General features: G+C 35.8%; 1 protein-coding gene across 1 annotated transcript; it reads left to right on the top strand.

Annotated features, from left to right (window-relative positions):
- The first annotated feature begins 676 nt into the window (after positions 1-676).
- LOC134331891 (homer protein homolog 3-like) lies at positions 677-17970 on the top strand. Its single transcript, XM_063013428.1, has 9 exons — positions 677-812; positions 10997-11244; positions 11949-12080; positions 12826-12933; positions 13988-14127; positions 15437-15593; positions 16673-16783; positions 16965-17045; positions 17166-17970. Exons 1-9 carry the CDS (start codon positions 677-679, stop codon positions 17349-17351), a joined length of 1299 nt encoding a protein of 432 aa, XP_062869498.1. The 3' UTR covers positions 17352-17970.
- Positions 17971-25386: the final 7416 nt, after the last annotated feature.

Genomic DNA, 25386 nt, shown 5'->3' on the forward strand with positions numbered 1-25386 from the left:
TATTTTAGTAATAAGGGCTGTACTGTTATTAAAATCAATCTTTTGTGAAAATCTAACCTGGAGACTTCAGTAGGTTACTATGTGAAGAAATGTGTGTTGACAGCACTAATCTCACCACAGATCACACATTTACACTATGTACACATTAAAGTCACATTTTATTACAGAAAATATGAAACTTTGAATTTACAACCCGGTCAGGCTTTGCTGTGTTTAGTTGTTTGAAGCCATAATCATTTATTTTTGTTGAGTAAATGAGTTTGCATGCTCTTTGGAGGAGGTTTATTCGACCATATTCCTATTTGGCTGCATTTATCTGTCTCTGCATTCTTACCAGTCTATGGTAGTATCTAAATGATGTGCAGTGCTTGTTTTTGTCAGTTATAGCACTTGCTGTTTTGCCTAAAAATGTCTTAACAGACTAGAGAATCTTTTCCCTCATGTTGCCAGAATCCTTGGTAAGCCTTCATATACCATATATCTGTTGTGCCACTGTCACAATTGTAAGACATTTTTTTTAATCATTTTTATACATCCTTTTTATCAGGATGCCCAATTTGAATAGACAGTCAACTCTAGGAAGGCTGAAGGTTGTTTCAAGCAACTTGGATTTTAAAATGTCACTGTGGTCCCAGAAACACTCAAAGTAATGTAACAGTGGGTGCCTTTCGAAACTATGTCCAATAAATTCACATTGGATTTCAAGGATAGTTTAAGCAAACAGAATGCAGCTGACCAGCTGAACGGCTATGAGGTAAAACTTGCCAAACCATTCTATGACTACGACATGATGCGAATGACGGTGTTAATGGGTTCTACATTTTTCTTTGCTACTAACATGTGAGGTTGGAAATAACCCAGTTATGAGAAACAACCTGTCATCTTCTCAGCAAACAGTTCAGTTGGCTGTGATTAGTCATACCAGCTCCCAGTTGTGGTAGCAGGTATGAATTTATTTTACTTCACTCTTAGAGTGAAACTGATTTAAAAAATAAAACATTGTTTTTGCATACACTTGATAGAGTAAAAATACAGTGCATGAAAACAGGTATTAAACCATATTTGTTTTTTGTTAAGTAGTAAAATTTCCTCTTGTAAATATGGATACAAATTCAGGATTTATAAGCATAAACAATGATAACGTTTTAGAAAATTAGGAAGTAATCAGTAACCTTATTAAGTTGCTCCTTAAAATCGTATATGTTAAAAGGTCACATAAAAATACATCAAGAACTGGACATTAAGCAAACACCTTAAATATCCCTGTCAGTACAATTGGTTCAATAATGCACAAGTTTAAAGTGTATGGAACCACGTGATCATCCCCAAATAGATTCACCACAAAAGAAAACAGAAACAGAAAGGACAACAGTTACACAGGAACAAAATACAATAAATTATATTAGTTATCTTAGTTTGTGCACACCATGCAGAACTTCTGCTAAAATATGAAAACGATACACATAAAAACTCTACAATTTGCAACCTATTAACAATAATTTAGAAATTTGGAAATTGCTAATTACTTTTACTCTAGATGTGTCAAAGCTATTATGGTCAATAACAACCTTTACAAAATACTATTATTAATTTGTGGTATCTGAATACTTAGATATTTTTGTTTTAGCTAATATATAAATATGTTCTTTATATTTCTAAAACTCACCTCAGAAACACACTTAATTTGTAGATTTGAAATGGTTGTATGCACTGCACATATGCTGTAAATGACGGCGATATATTTACTATATGAATGACTGAATGATATGGATCTAACCAGGAAACAAACTACACTAGGTTACTACACTTTAAATATTTGAGCATATCTGTGGCACTGATCTAACCCCAAATCAGATATGTTTACACAATATTAAGATAAGAATAAAGCAGAAATGTACTATATCTAAATGTGGTTGAAATGCAAATATAAGGTACGAATCAATGTAAGAAGTCTAATTTGCATATTTATTTATTTATACCAACCCGTACTGTATCCAAGATAACAAATACAGTGTGATGATTTGATTATAACAGAGTGATGACACAAAAATGCATAAAGAATACTTTAAATTCTGTAACATAATACAGCAACAAAAGTGGTGGCAGCTTGAAAATAGTATGTTTCACCTTCTCTAAATCAGCAACTTTTAGCAATGCACCAGCACCACTATCAGAACCAGGGCTGTGGTCTTGAATGAACGACCCTTTCAAACATGCTTTTGGTCTCTGTGGCTATCTAAATTGATTGTTTCCTCACCTGACAACAAAATTGTCCTCCAAAAACCCTCAGCCATTTTTGTTAAAGTAATAATAAACAAACTTTAAGTTCAACATACAGGAACACTGAGTGTAAGGCAGAGATAGGTCATAGAAAGAACATGTCAAACTCATAAGATAAAACGATTTGTAATATGCTTAATACTAAACCATATTCGGGTGTGTGTGTGTGTGTGTGTGCGTGCGTGCGTGCGCAAAAAAAAAAAGAAAAGAAAAATCATGTGGTTTCAAAGTGACTTCTACTGCCATCTGCTGCCACACATTACAACAGCACTGTGTGTCCTGTAGTTGTCAAACACCCACAGATTTTTGGCTATATTGTTCATATCTGTATGAGTACTACTGCCAGTCCTGAACAAGCTTGTTCCTGAAACTAAGACCTTTGTACTGCATTGGGGGCCAATGAAAAAAAACCCCATAATTTTCCATTTTCGTGTACTGTAAAATGTGACTTCTGTTCCAAGGACAGTGGCGTGATTACTGTTATTGCAACGTAAAATCAAATAGGGTACAGTAACACGGAGATACGTACTGAATGTAGCAGAGAAACAGTAAAACTAAAGTATCAATACTATCGGTATTTGGATCGATCTGCCCACCCCTAGTAATAAGGTTAAAATAGCCGTGTGAAGGTCAATACCTACCCTTGCCAACTAGTTCACAGCTGAGATACTGACTAAAACCCAAATAACTCATAAACCATAACTATTATTATTATGAAATATATATAATAAAGACTTGTGCACTTGTACACTAAGTATACGAAAGACATTACAGCTGTGAGCTAACAGCCAAGTTTAACAACACCAATACTTGTTAGCTTAGTTGCTAGTGTTAGCTGTTAAGCTAATTGCAGTGATTTTTGTTTCTGAAAGCACTCTGTAAATATAACTATCATATTAATATTGTAATACCACATACATTTTTGTAAGTAGCTGTTCTCAGTAGGGTTGTAAGGTAGGTCAGATTTCTTGTTTCTGGGTGTTTTACTTTCTTGTCATTTCTAAGGTAAAACGTTACCATCATGGCGTATCACCACCAAGCGGCTAACTAACTCAACACGTAGTTGTGCTTGCCAGGTGAATAAATATGTACATTTTAAATAGAGACCGAATATATGTGTCCTTGTTTATTTACATTTATAAATAGATGCTATTCTGTTAACATTTACAAGCACAAAGTCAAAAGAAAAGAGCACTTAATCATCAAAACACAAACACGCGGAATGAGAGCCTCACTGCGCATGCTCCGATTCACGAACCTGACCTAATTTAAAATGAATTTGCATAAGGTGCGCAAATATGGAAGTAAATCTGTCTCATCAGATTTTGAAATTTAAAAGCCTTTGAATTTTGATTACTGAACTTCAAGCCTTTGAATTTTGATTACTGAACTTTTTTGCCTCAGAATTCAACCCACACATTTTACAATAACTCATTTTCACTTTCATTTTTTGATGTTAACAAATTCAAAATCAAAAATTCAAGTTTATAAAATTCAAATAATATATATTCAGGTTGCTCAAATTCGATAGGTCAAATTCAGATCACAAAATTCAGATTAAAAAATTCAGACTAAACATCCGGGACACGCAGGATGAGCAATCGATTCCAGAGCCGTAGAGAGAACAGAGTAGCGACACTCCCATAGAGAACCGCTGTGACGGGGGCGGGACATTTCTCTGCACAGCTCCGGGTGGAGCTCTGTTCATTTCCACTACTGAGCAGCATTTTCAGCTGTATGTTGCTTTGTTTTAAAGAAATAATGAATTTGGTGTCATTAATATACTTAATACTGTTATTGTTTAGCATTTGCTCAGCACTAAATGTTACATGTTTATCTTATTTAATAGGTATAACTGAATTTAGCTGAGTCAGTTAAGCTTAATTAATGCCACTAGAGTCTTTTCACCTAAAATGAGTTGATTAATCAAGAGTCTTGTTACAGAAATGATAATAAAACATTAGAGCCATAATAAATCATGCTACTTTTACTTTCATACTTAAGTACATTTGAAGGTAAATACTTTAGTACTTTTACTCAGTGAAGTGGAGGTAAAGAGTATTTTACTTTTACTGGAGTAATATTTTACCTACTTCTAATCAACTACATGGTTTGTGTACCTTGTCCACCACTTACATTAGACAAAATGAACTAGTGCATATTATTATGAATTAATTCATGTATTACATGTAGGAATGAATTATTAATCACTCATGAAATAAGAGATGAATGAAGCTATTTCATGTACCTGCACTATAATGTTAAAGGTACGGTAATGTGTTTATCAATCTGTTCATTCAGTGCAGGTAAACCTTATGAATCCAGCCACATGGCTCAGTGTTTAACCAAAATGATTATTATTATTATTATTATGAATCCTCAGGAAAGTGAAGGGAGATTATAGTTTATGCAAAAAAAAAAGAAAGAAAAAAAGCTCTTTAATCTCTGTACTGTATATTGTTTATACTACTTAATGATATCACATTATGTAATGTATGCTAATATAATGTACTGTGTGTTAACAAGAACGATCTATTAAGTCATTATAAAAATCTTCCACTTCATATACCAAACTGACATTAAAGCAGATGCAGTAAATGTAAAGGCAGGTGAAAATACCCAGAAATTGTACAATATTTTATTATTTGCCGTTTAATATTTCACTCACTGCTGCTTGTCCCATGACAGCGCCGGGTTTGTTTGGAACTACTGGAGGGGTACATGAACCACGTGACCGCGAGAACAAGAAGTGTCGCAACTCTCTCTCTCTACGGCTCTGCTGTAAACGAAGCCGCTTCGTTGTCACTTGATCGCTGGAGTGTAACTTGATTGGCTGGGTGTCGGTTCGATTTGAGACAGAATCGATCAGAGCCGTAGATAGAGAGAGTTGCGACACTCCTTGTTCTCGCCGCCACACGGTCACGTGGTTTATGTATCCATCCAATAGTTTCAAAAAACCCCGCGCTGTCATGTTCTCATATCCCAGCTAGCACAATCATCTGGTCCAGCTCCCTCTTTTCTATCGGCACAGTCGGCCGAGTGTCAGAATCGGCCAGAATCAGTGTAGCCAGATCCGGTCCAGTTGTTACCACAGCTGGGTTTGGCTGGTGCTCGTAGAAACGCGGAACAACGTCACCATAGCAACAGTGCGATGCGAGCCGTTAAAAAAGAGGACTAATTATTTGTTCGTGTTTGGTAAATTAACGTTGAATCTTAACATTTTACTTAGCAAAATGTAAGCAGAAAGTCTATTAATGAGTTTTGGATTAAGATAGAGAGCAATTTGGAAATGGAAACTGTTAGGTAATGTTATCTATTGAGTTTCAGGTTAACTGGTAGTCTGAACTAATACACTTCAGGTAACGTTAGCTAAAAGGTAAACAGTTTCTTGCATTAGCCAACAGCTGCAAAATAATTAAAGCTCATTCAATAGTGTATTAAATACTTAATAATAATAATTAATAATATAAAATACTTATTTCCACCACTGTATATATATATATATATATATGTGTGTGTGTGTGTGTGTGTGTGTGTGTAAAATATTTATGGTATGTATGTAGGCTGTATTAGTAGATGTAGTTGTAGTAGTAGTATGTTTAGTAGTATTGTGTATGCGTAGTATAGTATGTATATTTACAATATTGTTCACTTTGATAATTATCATTCTTATATGCAATTATATGTTATTTTCTATATATAATATTAATATAGTTGTCATTTTGTTTCACTTTTATAATTTGTCTTATTTTTAATATTCTGATTATTATTATTATTATTATTATACTTGCTGCAATTATCTTAATAAAATACTTTCTGCTGCACAATCTGTAGTTAATCTGTAGTTAATCTGTAGAATAAATGTATTATTTTATCTATGAGGATGTGAAAGGAGAAGAAAATGGGAAATAAATGGTATCGCAGTGTTTTGGGGGCTATTCCGGCCCAGCTGCGCCGGAAGTGGGCCACAATTACAAGGCTAGCTGGGATGGGACAAGCAGCAGTGAATGAAGTATTAAACACTAAATAATAAACATTTGTACAATTTCTGGGTATTTTCAACTGCCTTTACATTTACTGCATTTGGTATATGAAGTGAAAGATTGATGTTTATAATGACTTATAATGAATAGATCGTTCTTGTTAACACACAGTACATTATATTAGCATACATTACATAATGTGATATCATTAAGTAGTATAAACAATATACAGTACAGAGATTAAAGAGCTTTTTTTCTTTCTTTTTTTTTTGCATAAACTATAATCTCCCTTCACTTTCCTGAGGATTCATAATAATAATAATAATAATCATTTTGGTTAAACACTGAGCCATGTGGCTGGATTCATAAGGTTTACCTGCACTGAATGAACAGATTGATAAACACATTACCGTACCTTTAACATTATAGTGCAGGTACATGAAATAGCTTCATTCATCTCTTATTTCATGAGTGATTAATAATTCATTCCTACATGTAATACATGAATTAATTCATAATAATATGCACTAGTTCATTTTGTCTAATGTAAGTGGTGGACAAGGTACACAAACCATGTAGTTGATTAGAAGTAGGTAAAATATTACTCCAGTAAAAGTAAAATACTCTTTACCTCCACTTCACTGAGTAAAAGTACTAAAGTATTTACCTTCAAATGTACTTAAGTATGAAAGTAAAAGTAGCATGATTTATTATGGCTCTAATGTTTTATTATCATTTCTGTAACAAGACTCTTGATTAATCACCTCATTTTAGGTGAAAAGACTCTAGTGGCATTAATTAAGCTTAACTGACTCAGCTAAATTCAGTTATACCTATTAAATAAGATAAACATGTAACATTTAGTGCTGAGCAAATGCTAAACAATAACAGTATTAAGTATATTAATGACACCAAATTCATTATTTCTTTAAAACAAAGCAACATACAGCTGAAAATGCTGCTCAGTAGTGGAAATGAACAGAGCTCCACCCGGAGCTGTGCAGAGAAATGTCCCGCCCCCGTCACAGCGGTTCTCTATGGGAGTGTCGCTACTCTGTTCTCTCTACGGCTCTGGAATCGATTGCTCATCCTGCGTGTCCCGGATGTTTAGTCTGAATTTTTTAATCTGAATTTTGTGATCTGAATTTGACCTATCGAATTTGAGCAACCTGAATATATATTATTTGAATTTTATAAACTTGAATTTTTGATTTTGAATTTGTTAACATCAAAAAATGAAAGTGAAAATGAGTTATTGTAAAATGTGTGGGTTGAATTCTGAGGCAAAAAAGTTCAGTAATCAAAATTCAAAGGCTTGAAGTTCAGTAATCAAAATTCAAAGGCTTTTAAATTCAAAATCTGATGAGACAGATTTACTTCCATACGCAAAGTGCGTTCATACTTCACGTACGTATAATTTACACTATCATTTCCATAAAATTGCTGCCTGTTTATGTATGTTCAATGAAAAATATTCAGAAACTTACACTCTTCTGTCAGAATTGAAAGAAGAACGAAAAAACTTTTTGTAAGATCCAGGAAAAAGTCTCAGCAGGGAGATTGATATAAGCTTCTGCTAGCTTTAAAAGTGGCACCAAGGACACAAAACAAAACCGTGGACTAACATTAAATGTGGTTTGCATTATTTATTTTTCTGACAATAATAAGAAATACATATGTATGTATTTATACGCTTATATGCCAGCGTAAATAGTGATTTTTTTTCCTGATTGGTACGCACTTTTCTAGTAATACCCTTTACTTTAAGTTTTTTTTTTGCTACTTCACCAAAATCACTAACTATGTACAAGCCTATTTAAGGTTTTTGTTATGGCTCATAATATGTTAAAAACAAAAGTAAAGTTTTAAAAAATGAACTGGTTGTTACTGAGCTTTATTATAATAAAGTTTATTCCGTTGATTAGCCTAGAGAAGTGTAGGTAGAAGTGTAGATAATGTTGTATAGTGTCTAATGGCCAGAAGGAGGCGGTATATAACACACTCACGTGTTATAACACTTACAGTTCTGAGCTGCAGCTGCTGGAACAGTTGAAGAGAATTTCCAGAGCTGAGGAACACAAATGTGGAGAGTAATCTCGTCTTCCACCAGTCTGCAACAAAGAAATCTCCTTCAGATTGCACTAAATAGCGAAAATATGGAGGAAATATCGCTAGAGACATTTACCCAACCAAGAAACTCTTTGTTCTTTTAAAATGAAAACCGAACGGACACACCAGTGGAGAAAAACTACTTTATGGTGCTGTTAGATCTGTTAGATCTGTTAGATCGCTGTTAAAGCAACTTCATACTCGAAGAAAAGGTTACAAAGGGAAAGTTGACGGTGGATTTACTTCACCTCAAACCAGTTGAGAAATATTTATCCAAACACATTCGTGGAAGATGGGGTAAGTAACTCTGTACAAGCCTATTTAAGGTTTTTTGTTTGTGATGTGATGAGAAGAAAATATCCAGTCATTGATCCAAATCGAGTACACAGATTCCTCTTACATTCTTATAAACGTGGCAGAGCAAATACTGAATGTTCACGCTGTTCCTAACAGCTTTCCTCCATCATCCACCTCTCTCACTTCCATATCACTGACTTTTGGTAAAACTAATAAATACCACTACAAACTGGTTCCTCATTCTAGTACCTCAAAAGATATTCTCATATATACAATATAAACTCAATTTTACCTGATATAAAACTATATAAACCACTGTGACCTGGACGTGAATTACAGAACACCAAGATATTTGAGTTCTTTTTGTATTGTATGTGTAGCATATGAAGTAATCAATTAATAGGTCATGTCAAATGTATTTGTAAATCACTTTATACAATAGACTTTGAAACAATAAAAAACCTATTGAGCAAGCCAAGGGCAACACGACAAGGAGACACTCCAATAAAATGTCAAGGAAGAAACCTTAAGAGGAACCAGACTCAACATGGACCCATCCTTTTTGGATGGCCAAGAATTAGTATAGGTGTACCATATCAATGCAAATTGGTTTTTTTTTTACTTTGTCCTCCAAAACTAAGAAAACCCAGTTCCCAACTTAATGTTTAGTATATATTTCAACTGTATATAAAACTCTGACTTGGTTCAAATCAAATCAAATCAAGGTTTATTTGTCACATACATAGTCATACATAGTACAACTGGCAGTAAAATGCTTTAGTGACTGCTCAGCCACATTAGTTACAAAAACGTACAATAGTCAAAATATATGTTATACAAAAAATATAGAAATGTTTTTAAAATGTAGAAAGTTAGATAATTTAAAAATATAATTAAAAAAATAGAAGCAATTAAAGTGAACAAGTGTGTAAAAGTGACAAGTAGTGCAGAAACTGTGCAACATAATGCGAGATGTGATTACTATACACAAATACAAATCTATACATATACATGGTTGTATTTTATGTACAGGACACTTACTGTACACTTACTGTGTTTGCAAAGTAGGGTGCATCTGGTCCTGTCAGTTTGCTTTTTTATTTTTGTGGCCTCATGTATGACTATGTGGACAATAAGATTTTCACCATTCCATTACAGATCCCCAACTGTACCAAACAGTTGACAGACATTATGGGTTGAAGTAACCCTTTAATAGCGTCCAGACGGAATGGTGAATGTTGACTCACAATATATCCTATATTTGTGATGCCTTAAAGTCAAGGTCATTTTTCACCTGGTGTGTCTTTTATTTTGCCCACATCTGTACAATTTGCCACACTTTTTATTGTTAGTAGGTGGTTTAGTGCAAAATAGAACAGTTATTTTAAGTCTGCCTTATTTTGTTGTTTAGATTGAGTAGATACATATGACCTATAGTTTTCATGTTGCTTTCTTTGACCATGTGTCTGTGGATAGTAATTTGTTTGAGCTACATTTATTGCTAATAACTCACTCCTGAGTTACAAACCAATACTGGAAACATTGCATTGTTTTTTATAAGCTTTGTGAAACAATCAAACTTGACCATAAAATCATCAAATACATTACCAAGTGTTGGCTAGACGGGTGTAAATCATTTTGCCGTAGGACTGGAGTGATAAATCAAGATTTACCATCTGGCACTTTGATGAATAAATGCCATTCCTTGTTACTGAGTGGAATGCATTACATTAAAAAAGTGTGAACATTGCACATTTACCATCCCACATCCTCATTTGCACTAGCTCATGGAGGGAAGTGAGCCAAAGTAAGAGGCTGTTCTAAAACAAATCCACTCTAGAGACCAGTGCAGAAGCTCTGGCTGTTGACTGTGTGGATAAGACGGATGGTGCCAATCAGATGGTGCCTTTCTTGCAAGCGAATAAAAATGTCTGGTTGTCCAGTAAAATATCTGGTTTTAGCTATAAACAACACCTCATATTCTTCATACCACTGGTGCAGCACTGATGACAGTTATAACCAATGTATCAACAGAGCGTTCTGAAGGAATTGTTTTTCTGTCAAGTATTATTTTAATGTCAGAGGTTACATTTGAATTTATAATTCATATAGTTTCAACTAATACAATACTTTTCACAGCTTGTTATAAATATTATAATCAGAGTTAGAGAGACTCATGTATTTAATACTTTAAAAACAATAAGCTCCTCTGACACTGCTCTAATACTTCAAGCAGGATTTTGGAGATCATTGTAGTGCCTCACATAGTAGTGCAACCAAGCTAGTTAAAAACTGTTCCTCACTGTAAGGTTTACATTTGCTTCCAGTTGTTAATTTTTTTTTTCTATTATTTTCATATGGGTGCACAAAATTCTTGTGTATTCCATTTTTTGATATCAATATTGTGATGATCCACAGGGAGCAGCCTCTCTTCAGTGCAAAGGCGCATGTCTTTCAGATTGATCCGGCCACTAAACGAAACTGGATTCCTGCCAGCAAGCATGGCCTCACTGTCTCTTTCTACTATGATGCCAGCAGAAGTGTGTACCGCATTATCAGTGTAGGAAGCACCAAGGTAAGATCACTGGATTTAGATCAGTAGCTTCAGCACCAAACTGTTAGCATCAGAGTCACCACCAAAATTACTTGCACTTTTGGTAAAAAAAAAAAAAATATGATTTTGTTACATTGTCCTTGTGGTTATTTATCTCAATTCCACACTAATATAAAAAGGATTTAATTTAGGCCCAAGACAATAAATGACATTCAGGATGAGAAAATATTATAACCAGGTCACAATTATCATAAACCATGCTTAGCAGCTTGCAAACCCTGCACAGCCAGTCTGGAAACAAAAAAAAGGAAAAGTTTCTACAACAGGACAGCGATTTAAGCATATCTTTAAATCAGTCATGAAGTACCTCAAGGATATTCTATTCTGCAAGGAAACTTGGCTAAGCATTCTTCAGCCATGAGTATAGCTAACTACAAACAGCATATGCAAGCTGTGATGTCTGCCAAAAGGAATGTTACTAAATACAGACTTAGTATTTCACACCTGCCACAACTTCTATTTTTTATATGTAAATGACTGTACATGACATTTGCAGAATAAAATGCATTAAATTGCTGCAGAGTTTGTGTTCTTCACTTTAAAAATCAACAAAATGTTTAAACTGGTCAAAGGTACACAAACTGAACATACAGCTATATATGTTGTAATTATCTTTGTTACAAAAAAGTTCATTTTGCATCCTTTTGGTATTCACTTTGACACAGGCAGTTATAAACAGTACAGTGACACCCAACATGACCTTCACCAAGACCTCACAGAAATTTGGCCAGTGGGCAGACAGCAGGGCCAACACAGTGTATGGCTTAGGCTTTTCTACAGAGCAGCAGCTTCAACAGGTAAAAGGCTTTTAAAAAAATAATTGATATTTAAGTAATTATTTAGCAATATTTCTTTGTTTGTGATTACAAACATTTTAATAGGCTGAATATTGTATTTAAAAGCTGCTTTTGACTAATCAGCCTATTTGTGGGATTGCATAACCACAAACTTTATCCATGCATTATGTACAGTTGTGTTAACATTTCATTGACAACAAATGCGTTAGAACACGTTCATCTCGAAGACGAGTTCGTTCAGAATCAGCTACTTATCACAAATCGACTGACTCGATTTTGTTAACTTCTCATACATTCCCCTAGCGTCAATGCATTTGCCCGTGGAAGCTGAGTGTCTATTCACTTCAACGGGACTGCATGGAACGGTTTTTTTCATTGCTTTGAAAACTTGGATAAATACCACAATTTTGTCCCGCCCCCGGACGCTGAGCGTCTCTGGGGGTGAATGGGGCTGTGGGCGGGTCTGGACACGGTCACTTAATTAGTGGGAGCTTCAGTCCCATCGCGGAGTTCATGATGTAAGCGAACAATTAGCTTCCCCTCTTTGAAAGACCAGCAGCCGCCACTGATATATACTGTATATATATATATATATATATATATATATATATATATATATATATATATATATATAAATATATTAAACCTTTCATACAAAATACATTTTCTTTTCTAATGCTCAAAATAATGGTAAAGGATTTAAAGGAATTGAAGTTCATTGACCTTTCTTCTGTGTATTTCAAAGTTCGCCGAACAGTTTAAAGAAGTGAAAGAAGCAGCACGTCTTGTGAGAGAGAAATCTCAAGAGAAGTTTGAGCTTATTAGTCCTGATCTAAACATTGCTGCACCTCAGGTCAATAAGCTTTTGTTAATAATTTACTGACTTTAATTCAGTTATGTCATTGTGTGCACCTTCTTTTCAGCCTGGAGTCCATTTGGATGTGTGAAAACAGTTTTTGAGATCCATTGTGGTCTCGGGTGTTGATTTCTGGTTGACCTGAAAACAACAATCAGGGTTTTAATTTAGATACGCTTGAGTGCTTAATTATGGCAAGCATTGTAACAAAGAAACAGTAGTTCAAAACGCAATGCATTGATTAATTCAACAGTAATATTATGCTCAGTGTATGTTGGAAAAATTAAAAAATCTAAAATGTAAGATTGCTTATATTTGCTCAACATTTTGATTTCTGCAAAATCTTACTTTCATTATATTAATATAATATTTATTAGATTAAATTCTAACATGATATAAAAAACTACTTATAAACTTACAATTTTATTTATTTCATAACATGTCTTTATACCAGATGCACTTCTGTTATTTCTGAAGAAGTTTATAGCCACTGAATTGAAGATATTTATTTTTAATCTGCCTGATTGTTCAAACACAGTTTGTGTGCCTAAAGTGCCTGGAAAATGTTTTTGTTCTAAATTAATAAAGCCTTTTGGGAGAGGTACTGTATGTGAAGCCAAGGGTGCTTAAAACATGAATGTAAATAAACAATGAGCTTCTGTACACACTCAGTGGCAATATAGTCTCAGCTATTCTTTCTGGGTAACTAAAAGGTTACCCAGTACCAGGCTGATCACACCACAGTGTATTAATATTTAACATTAAGTGTTAGCCTAGCAGTTAAGGTACTGGACTAGTAATAAAGGTCACTGGTTCACAAGAAATTATTGGATAGTTTTATTAAACAAAAGCAGCCATCTTTTGAATATATAACAGCCAAATACACTGACTGCATGTTTCTTGCATCAGAAATTAAATATGGTTTAGAAACCTCCTCCAGAACCATTGTAGAAGTTCCCATATTCAGGGCTTTCACTTGTAGGTTGCTTTACTTTTACCCCTTTGTCCTGTTCATCCTTATAAATTTTGGTTTCTTGTGTTTGATGTGCAGGCCCTGTCTGAAGATTGCCACTCTCCACCATCACCCCTGTCTATAAACGGCCCTGAAGAGGACAAGCAATTTCACAGCAGGAGCGCTGATATGGAGTCCATCTCAGAGAAACAGCATGTTATGAAGATGCACTTAAAAGGGTAATCCACTCTGAAGTAGTTACAATATTTCGTTTAAAAGTCATGTTTTCATACAGTTGCAAGAAAATTACAGGGTTGGATTTTTCATAAATTACTCTTATTACAGTGTAGAAACGCTGTAATAGACATACTCATTTGGCCCTTAAAAGACGAATTTTGGAGATTCATGAAGCAGAGTATTCTTGGATATTCATCACTCTACAACATGTAATTCAGCTGCTTTGTGACTAACCTATGGCGTAATCTGAAGTTGGTTGATGCAAGAAGACAGTGATCCAAAGTAAAAGAAAGTTTAAGAATATGTATGTATTATATGTAGCCTAGTAGTGTTAGTAGCTAAAACTCAGCCTTTTAGAATGCTGCTTAAGCTAAGGCCTGATGTTCAGGTGATTATACATAATTGGGTTTTATGCATGATTATTTAAATTTGCTGGTAATTATGCTTGATTGTCTTGACTTTTCTTTGATTAAGCATGATTGTTTTCTGCAGTACATTCAAAAATTAGGTCACAACACATCATTACAAACATTGTTTACAGCACAACTACAGTCCATAAATCTTATTTTGTGCACAGTGTTTTAGCTGTATTCATTATAGCGTAACATATCAAAATCATGTATTTAAGACAGTAAAAGCAAAAAAGCTGAAAAGTGTTATGGTAATAAATAAATTCATAGAAATACAAACAACTTTGACATTAAAATATAACGAAGATTTCACACAATATCAGGAAACTAAGAGATTGCTAAGCTAAATAAAAACATTTGCAACTGCTTTATAAGGCTGATTATAGATGATGCTTAATGAATGCTAACTGGTAGTTATTTATTTATTAGGATTTAATGTCATGTTTTACACACTTTGGCTACATTAATGACAGGACAGGTAGTTACTGGTTACACAAGATTCACCAGTTCCAGTTCTTTATTCTCAAACACAGTCACCACAATTTTGTATCTCCAATTCACCTCATGTTTTTGGACTGTGGGCGGAAACCGGAGCTCCTAGAGAAAAACCCATGCAGACAAGGGAAAAACATGCAAACTTCACAAAGAAAGGACCTGTACAGCTCCACCTGAGGATTGAACCCAGGACCTTTTTTGCTGTGAGACAACAGCTACCCGTGCTAATTGGTAATTGAGTTCCAAACCTTTGGTGCCTAAAAATTGAACGCTGCTTCACCCGTCACTTATGCTTCATCCTGGGAACAGACTACTACACTTCTGTAATTCATTATTCACTAGAATAGCTAAAACCACAACTGGCAGATTATAATTTGATCTCCATCTGTGGTATGGTTTTCTGTAGATCAGTATGTGAGGAAAACATGGAGACAGAGTTGAATACTCTAAGGGAGAGCAACGCTCAACTTGTAGCAGCACTTCATGAAGCCAACAGCAGCATCGAACAGTGGAAAAAGCAGCTAACCGAGTATCAGCAGGAAACGGACAGACTTCGAGAGCAGGTATGGGGTTGTTATTCCCCTTTATTGTTATAAGACAGTTGTTTATAAGAGGCAGTTTATATCTTTACATAACCAGTGATCAAGTGTTTAGCCACAGAATTATGTGTGTATTACTTTTTACATCTATATACCAGGTTGCAAATATAGACAGTTTGCCCATAACTAGACATGTTGACCACACACATCAATCCACCTGTTTATTCTTGGATGTTAAATCTTCTCTTACAAGCTATAAATGACCTCATTTCATAAGGATCTAAAAGGTAGATTGACAGGTAGATTAGCATCACATAACATACTATTCAGAACTTTTATAAGAGCATTCCACAAAAGATAAATATAAGCGTTAGTATATTCTTATGGGACATACCCAACCACTGTACTGTGCATAGGAAAACAAGTGGTGGTGGGAAGTAGTTTAGGTCTCATGGGAAGATATAAGAAAAGCTATTGCATTAGACTAGAACACTGACGTATAGAACACTATATTGCCCTGACGTAAGAATAGTGAAATACAGCAGGGAATTTGCTTTTAGTTTCATTTAACGCAAGCAGAAATATAAGCAGTGCTCTAAAGCCTGAGTGTGCTAAAAATGCCAGCAGTATCCTGACCTAGTTTGCTTTGCCTCGAGAGTAAACAAATTTTGCAAAAAGAGATTACTTATAAAGCATGGCACATTCTTACTTTGTTCTTTGCAAGATGTACATTGGAGGCACTGAAGGATTACAGTGTAAACTACGAGGACAGAAAGACTGAAAAAGAGCAGCAAAGAGCAGCCAAATGTCCAGTTTGCCCTTTAGAAATCTAATCTAAGGTGTTCCTGTTTGATATAACACTTCAGCTTCTCAACACTCCTGGATCTCCTTTGTCACATGCTGTGCTCAATAATGCGCCACATGTTTTCAATAGGAGCCAGGTCTCTGACAACTTTTGGTCCTCACTCTACATATGCTATCAGTTAGGTTAAACACATATACATGCTAAATTTGGGATTGTAGTAGGTTATTTACTCAGCTTTTGACCAATAAACTGTTATTTAAAGATGGTATTCATTAATTAGAATTGCATATTTTTTAAGGTAGCAGAGCTAGAAGAACAGAGTGGATATTCTGCTTCTTCTGAAAACAGTAAAGAGGAACTCTGCCAGTCTGTAAAAGAAATGGAGGCTCTTATAATGGTTAAAGATAAAGTAAGTGAACATCTTCCTGTATTTGAATGGGGATGTCATAGAATATTTTAGATATTCTGTAGCTAAACTTTAAAAAGGTAACCTTTTACATTCATGTGTTATCCTTTTCTGTGAATAAGACATTTTTACTTTCATTAGAGGACATAATGCAGAACAGTCATGGGTAAAAATATGCTTGCAGGACATTACCCAGCTACACTGTGGACAGTCTGATTTTGGAGAGCTGCAAAAAGAAAGGGAGGAGATTATTAGAAGAATGCATGTAAGTATGAGTTACATAATTAAAGCGTTTGCCACTGTTTTGCATGTTCTTTTTCTGTTAAGACAGCAGGTAATTTGAAAATTTGATTTAATTCAGGTGGCTGGTTTGCTTTGTGTTTAGGAGCTAGAGGAGAGGAACAACGAGCTAGAGCAGCAGGTGCAGAAAGCCGAGCAAAATTTGGCTTTTTCAATGGATGCTCAGCAGCAGGCAGAGAGTGAGGTGCGGAAAGTTATTGAAGTACTAGACGTCAAGATTTTGGACTTGAACAACTTGCGACAGAGTCTGGCCAAACTTGTAGATAACTAACAGTCACCACAGTGAAATGACTGATAAAGCATCAAGCAGTGAATGGCACGATTTCTAAAGAAAGCATTAAAAAGAAACGCCACTCTTCAGCATGTATCAATGAACGTTTGGGCTCACAGCAATATATTTGACTGTACTGGCGGTTTCACTTTCTGACTTATTTGTGTTTACTTGCAAGTGCAAAAACTGGTATGTTTTGGGAGAAAGAAGGAAGCCACAGTACCTGAGGGAATGCCTTATGGACAGTAACCTGAGACAAGAATTTAATCCAGGACCTTGTAGCTGTGCATAATCAACACTAACTACTGTGCCACCATTCTGCCCTTTAACTTGCACTTAATTCACTGAAGTAACACAGTTGCATGGCAGACCTGGGAGTTTTACATTTTTAGCTCATAGTCTAATGGTTTTGGCCTCATCATTCTTCCTGTTTTGCTTTTGATAAACAAACCTTTAAGGGTTTTCAGATGTGTGTGTGTGTGGTTGGGGGTTGTTCTGATTTGTTTATGTGTGCACCTAAGCTTTAGAAGCACAATGGAATTAAATAAAGATCAGAAATAAAAAGTTCAAATGTTTTAATTGACATAATTATACCAGTATGATTTTGTTAGAGATTATTGTGTACAACTATAAATACCATGTTTTGATGTTATTATAGATTATTGGTAATGAACAAAAGTCATTTTAATAAACACTGTTCATTTACATTTATTTCCATTAGCTGACCGAACCAGAAGAGCAGTAGAACGATTAAACAAGCGTTCGTCTACCATAGAAATCAGTTACACCGTCACCTAACATTCAGAAGACAGTTTTTAAGCTTAAAATAAGTTTATATTTGGTAATATTTATTTTAATAGAAATACGATTAAAATCACTGCATATTAATTCGAAATAGATAGCTATTTAAAGAGGAACTTTGTATAAACTTACATTTTTATTATAAAGACATTAATGCTTTAAAATGATAAGAATTATTTTAGGACGCTTTTAGCAAATAAAAATACACAAAACATAATGTTTACACATTTAGTTGCACAGTCCAGTATTTTCTGCTATATATCTGCATCTAGTTGTCTTATTAAAATTTTAAATAAAACATGTTTTTATCTGTGTAGAAGTATAATTTTAAATGTTTGTGTACAGATGTTTGTGTATAGATGTTTGCAGTATAAATCAGCGCCTCTCTTCGGTTTGTATGTGGAATTGCTGTAATATTCGATGTATTTTTACTTTCTTACCAATAGAAGGTGCTGTGGTGCTGTACAACACTAAACTGGTGACAGTGGTTTAAAATGAGAAACAGACCAAATTAATGCGAAAATGCATTTATGAAGCTACAGGATCATAAACTGTGATGATTACATTGTTACAGAATTAATGTTGCTGTTTAAATTCTCACCTGTAAGTTTCAACTATATCTATTACTGTTACATTTACACTGTGGGAAGAACAGCTGTAAAATATAAACACGTTAAATATAAACAATGAGAAAACTATTCATAAATTAAACTGTAATGCTTTAGTTTGATGTGATTTGTTTGGTGATAGTAAATGTAAAAGACTGAGTTGCGTTGTATTGCTCAGGCTGTACTGCAGCGTCTATTCACAGGCGCGATCCCACTACTGATCGGCACGGGGGCTTTGACCTGCTCCGTTTCCGACCTGGATCGGTTCACCCCTCCTTAGACGACCTGGAGGTCCCGAGCTCCCTCAGGAGCACCATATCGATACCGAACTTAGTGCGGACACCCGATCGACATAGTCCACAGCAGCCCAGAACCCCTGAGCTCAAACTCTCCGCCAGCCTCAGCCTCCCGGTAGCTTGGATTACAGGCACGCGCCACCGCGCCCGGCGAGAGCAGTACAGAGCTGAAGAGCATTTCAACACAAACTCAATCTGTTATACTCACAGCGCCATCTAGTGTTCGTTCTGACGACTACACTGACCCAGTGTTCATTCTTTAATTCCACGTTTTATTCTTTACCTAGAACAGCGGTTCCCAAAGTGTGGGGCGCGTCTGAGTGAAATTAAGCGCGGAACCAATATTTTAACGTCGGAATTTTTTTTACGGTGGTCGATAAACAAACCGTGTTTTCAGGTCTGTCAGGATTCATTCTGACAGAGAGTCTAGATCAGGAGTGCTTAATACATCGATCACACAGTACACGCTGGTAGATCGCGCCTCATTCAAACAGCTCAGCGTGACTGACATGAAATGTGGCCACTGTTTGTTTCATTTGCGGTTTGTTACCATGACTACACCTCATCCCCGCATAAAGCACCGCTCATTTATAAAGTTTTCTGAGGGAGATATTTTAATCTACAATCTGACATTTATATGAAGTCGAGGGCCTCTGCTGGACAATTCGGAACTGCCTTTTCCCACATAAAAATAATGAAGTGTAAATATGGGTCTATCCTTACTGATGAACACCTGAAAAACTGCTTGAGCATCAGTAGCTCCTGTCCAGATACATAAACCTGACTGATACCATTTAGAGCAAATCATCAGAATAAGGTCAGTGTGATTTATCAGTCACTTGCTCTGGAAAAGCTGAATATCAATACAGGAACTGAATCACATTTTAAACAGCTTTAAAGCTTTTTTTGAAAAATGATGAGGGGACCGTAAAAAGTAGATGGTGATGACCTGTAGTCTGAAATAGTAGATCTCAAGCCATGAAAGTGTGTGAACCCCTGGTCTAGATGTACAGAATGGAGAGGTAATTGACAGGGATAAAAAGAAAAACAGCCACTAATACAGTGATAAGACTTGAACTCTCACAAATTGGCAGAGATTGAACTCTGTTATCTTTTTTGCAAAGTGTTTGCAATTTTTTTTTTTTTTTTTTTTTGACATAGCAGACTGATTGAAGGAGCAGTTCAGTGATGTGTCAAAAGTGGTTTGATAAAGTCAAGTACAACAGAAATGACTGATATAAAGGTGAAAGGAACATTCATGATCTTTGAAGTTATATCAACAAAGTTAAAATTGGCCTTTTTTTAGTCAGCATTTTGTTGGGACGGGGGTGGAGGGGGCATGACAGATTTTCATCTTCCAAAGGGGGGCATGACAGAAAAAGTTTGGGAACCACTGACCTAAAAGTACATATTAATCAGGAAAATGATTCTAACCATAAAACAAGAATGTAGCCATGAATTACACATTAGTGGGGACCCGATTTTACCGAAAAAAAACTCATGGGAACACTGACAAATCTTAACATTACAGAAAACTAGTGAGGGAAATCTGTTTATTATGATTTTTCTTTATTTATTTTTTATTCAGTTTATTGAGGGGCATTTAGAGCATATCTGAATATTGGTGGGCATACTCCAGTACATATTGTGATAACAGCCCTGCCATAAACATATGATTATATAATTCATATGATTTATATTTGTCATTTATATTACATTTTGAAATTGTATTTGTAATTCAGTTTAGCTTAAGTTTGTTTTGTTTATTTTTAATCAAACATTTGTTTGTTTTAAACAATACTAGTCCCACTAAATAGTTTAATTATTTTTGTCTATTTTAGGATGCTTTTTAGCAGTTCATAAATACATAAAGCATATTGTTTACACACCACTTTTACAGTTCAGTATTTTGTGAACATTGTTTGCTATATACAGTGCCTTGCAAAAGTATTCGGCCCCCTTGAACTTTTCAACCTTTTGCCACATTTCAGGCTTCAAACATAACGATATGAAATTGTAATTTTTTGTGAAGAATCAACAACAAGTGGGACACAATCGTGAAGTGGAACGAAATTTATTGGATATTTTAAACTTTTTTTAGAAATAAAAAACTAAAAAGTGGGGCGTGCAATATTATTCAGCCCCTTTACTTTCAGTGCAGCAAACTCACTCCAGAAGTTCAGTGAGGATCTCTGAATGATCCAATGTTGACCTAAATGACTGATGGTGATAAATAGAATCCACCTGTGTGTAATCAAGTCTCCGTATAAATGCACCTGCTCTGTGATAGTCTCAGAGTTCTGTTTAAAGCGCAGAGAGCATCATGAAGACCAAGGAACACACCAGGCAGGTCCGAGATACTGTTGTGGAGAAGTTTAAAGCCGGATTTGGATACAAAAAGATTTCCCAAGCTTTAAACATCTCAAGGAGCACTGTGCAAGCGATCATATTGAAATGGAAGGAGTATCAGACCACTGCAAATCTACCAAGACCCGGCCGTCCCTCTAAACTTTCAGCTCAAACAAGGAGAAGACTGATCAGAGATGCAGCCAAGAGGCCCATGATCACTCTGAATGAACTGCAGAGATCTACAGCTGAGGTGGGAGACTCTGTCCATGGGACACAATCAGTCGTACACTGCACAAATCTGGCCTTTATGGAAGAGTGGCAAGAAGAAAGCCATTTCTCAAAGATATCCATAAAAAGTCACCTGGGAGACACACCAAACATGTGGAAGAAGGTGCTCTGGTCAGATGAAACCAAAATCGAACTTTTTGGCCACAATGCAAAACGTTATGTTTGGCGTAAAAGCAACACAGCTCATCACCCTGAACACACCATCCCCACTGTCAAACATGGTGGTGGCAGCATCATGGTTTGGGCCTGCTTTTCTTCAGCAGGGACAGGGAAGATGGTTAAAATTGATGGGAAGATGGATGGAGCCAAATACAGGACCATTCTGGAAGAAAACCTGTTGCAGTCTGCAAAAGACCTGAGACTGGGACGGAGATTTATCTTCCAACAAGACAATGAACCAAAACATAAAGCAAAATCTACAATGGAATGGTTCACAAATAAACGTATCCAGGTGTTAGAATGGCCAAGTCAAAGTCCAGACCTGAATCCCATCGAGAATCTGTGGAAAGAGCTGAAAACTGCTGTTCACAAACGCTCTCCATCCAACCTCACTGAGCTCGAGCTGTTTTGCAAGGAAGAATGGGCAAAAATTTCTGTCTCTCGATGTGCAAAACTGATAGAGACATACCCCAAGCGACTTGCAGCTGTAATCGCAGCAAAAGGTGGCGCTACAAAGTATTAACGCAAGGGGGCCGAATAATATTGCACGCCCCACTTTTCAGTTTTTTATTTCTAAAAAAAGTTTAATATATCCAATAAATTTCGTTCCACTTCACGATTGTGTCCCACTTGTTGTTGATTCTTCACAAAAAATTACAATTTCATATCGTTATGTTTGAAGCCTGAAATGTGGCAAAAGGTTGAAAAGTTCAAGGGGGCCGAATACTTTTGCAAGGCACTGTACCTGCATATAACTGCTTATTAGGGTTTTAAATAAAACATGTTTTTATCTGTGTAGAAGTAACTTTGTATAATTTCTCAAAAACGTACTTTTTGCAATATACAAACCAAATAGATGTTTGTGTATAAATGTTTGTGTATAGATGTTTGTGTATAGATGTTTGTGTATAGATGTTTGTGTATATATGTTTGTGTATAGATGTTTGTGTATATATGTTTGTGTATAGATGTTTGTGTATAGATGTTTGTGTATAGATGTTTGTGTATAGATGTTTGTGTATAGATGTTTGTGTATAAATGTTTGTGTATAAATGTTTGTGTATAGATGTTTGTGTATAAATGTTTGTGTATAAATGTTTGTGTATAAATGTTTGTGTGTATATGTGTGTGTATAGATGTTTGTGTATAAATGTTTGTGTATATACAGTGTATCACAAAAGTGAGTACACCCCTTACATTTCTGCAGATATTTAAGTATATCTTTTCATGGGACAACACTGACAAAATGACACTTTGACACAATGAAAAGTAGTCTGTGTGCAGCTTATATAACAGTGTAAATTTATTCTTCCCTCAAAATAACTCAATATACAGCCATTAATGTCTAAACCACCGGCAACAAAAGTGAGTACACCCCTTAGTGAAAGTTCCTGAAGTGTCAATATTTTGTGTGGCCACCATTATTTCCCAGAACTGCCTTAACTCTCCTGGGCATGGAGTTTACCAGAGCTTCACAGGTTGCCACTGGAATGCTTTTCCACTCCTCCATGACGACATCACGGAGCTGGCGGATATTCGAGACTTTGCGCTCCTCCACCTTCCGCTTGAGGATGCCCCAAAGATGTTCTATTGGGTTTAGGTCTGGAGACATGCTTGGCCAGTCCATCACCTTTACCCTCAGCCTCTTCAATAAAGCAGTGGTCGTCTTAGAGGTGTGTTTGGGGTCATTATCATGCTGGAACACTGCCCTGCGACCCAGTTTCCGGAGGGAGGGGATCAAAAGATATACTTAAATATCTGCAGAAATGTGAGGGGTGTACTCACTTATGTGATACACTGTATGTTTGTGTATAGATGTTTGTGTATAGATGTTTGTGTATGTATGTTTGTGTATAGATGTTTGTGTATAGATGTTTGTGTATGTATGTTTGTGTATAGATGTTTGTGTATAGATGTTTGTGTATAGATGTTTGTGTATAGATGTTTGTGTATAGATGTTTGTGTATATATGTTTGTGTATAGATGTTTGTGTATAGATGTTTGTGTATAGATGTTTGTTTGTGTATAGATGTTTGTGTATAGATGTTTGTGTATAGATGTTTGTGCATATATGTTTGTGCGTAGATGTTTGTGTGTAAATGTGTGTGTATATATGTTTGTGTATAGATGTTTGTGTATAGATGTTTGTGTATAGATGTTTGTGTACAGATGTTTGTGTATAAATGTTTGTGTACAGATGTTTGTGTATAGATGTTTGCAGTATAAATCAGCGCCTCTCTTCGGTTTGTATGTGGAATTGCTGTAATATTCGATGTATTTTTACTTTCTTACCAATAGAAGGTGCTGTGGTGCTGTACAACACTAAACTGGTAACAGTGGTTTAAAATGAGAAACAGACCAAATTAATGCGAAAATGCATTTATGAAGCTACAGGATCATAAACTGTGATGATTACATTGTTACAGAATTAATGTTGCTGTTTAAATTCTCACCTGTAAGTTTCAACTATATCTATTACTGTTACATTTACACTGTGGGAAGAACAGCTGTAAAATATAAACACGTTAAATATAAACAATGAGAAAACTATTCCTAAGTTAAACTGTAATGCTTTAGTTTGATGTGATTTGTTTGGTGATAGTAAATGTAAAAGACTGAGTTGCGTTGTATTGCTCAGGCTGTACTGCAGCGTCTATTCACAGGCGCGATCCCACTACTGATCGGCACGGGGGCTTTGACCTGCTCCGTTTCCGACCTGGATCGGTTCACCCCTCCTTAGACGACCTGGAGGTCCCGAGCTCCCTCAGGAGCACCATATCGATACCGAACTTAGTGCGGACACCCGATCGACATAGTCCACAGCAGCCCAGAACCCCTGAGCTCAAACTCTCCGCCAGCCTCAGCCTCCCGGTAGCTTGGATTACAGGCACGCGCCACCGCGCCCGGCGAGAGTAGCACAGAGCTGAAGAGCATTTAAACACAAACTCAATCTGTAATACTCACAGCGCCATCTAGTGTTCAGTGTGCTAATTTCAGACACTTGCAAACATAAACACTTGATTTCAACGGTAAATGCGACTTTCACTTACAATGCTCTTTTGTAAAATTATAAAATTAATATTGAGAGAACAAATACGATACATAATTTCAGTCCTATAACTTCCCATGCATGCTGTATTTGTGCTCACAGTGCAGATTGACTGCCTCCCTTTCAAAGCAGTTGTGTGTGTGTTCCAAATACCATCTCTTATGCTAGATAGTGTGCGATTTCCACCCATGGTGGGCCATACTGTTCCAAGCACACTGTATAGGATTGTGTGTGTAAATTAAGACCGGGCCCTCCAGTTTGACAGCTGAGCAGTGACCTTTTTGCAAATTATACAAAAATGATGTTGAGTTATTGTATGCATTCTGTAAAACAGTCTTCATTCTTTAAGTATTGCTCAGACCATCACATTTTAGTCCTGATCATGGACAGTATTAAACAGCTTGTATCTGTTTAATCTTTTAGACATCATCTGTTTGAGGTGTTTGCTTTGGCTCTAGCTATTACTATATATATTTGTCCCTGTA

This window comes from Trichomycterus rosablanca, chromosome 17, assembly GCF_030014385.1.
Source record: "Trichomycterus rosablanca isolate fTriRos1 chromosome 17, fTriRos1.hap1, whole genome shotgun sequence".
In the NCBI taxonomy this organism is placed as follows: Eukaryota; Metazoa; Chordata; class Actinopteri; order Siluriformes; family Trichomycteridae; genus Trichomycterus; species Trichomycterus rosablanca.

Bases quoted from the DNA above. Each gene is read 5' to 3' on its own strand.
- LOC134331891 (XM_063013428.1), top strand. From the start codon at position 677: ATGTCCAATAAATTCACATTGGATTTCAAGGATAGTTTAAGCAAACAG. The intron at 813-10,996 runs GTTCTACATTTT...ATTTGCTTCCAG, and splicing joins GCGAATGACGGTGTTAATGG to TTGTTAATTTTTTTTTTCTA. The intron at 12,081-12,825 runs GTAAAAGGCTTT...TGTATTTCAAAG, and splicing joins CAGAGCAGCAGCTTCAACAG to TTCGCCGAACAGTTTAAAGA.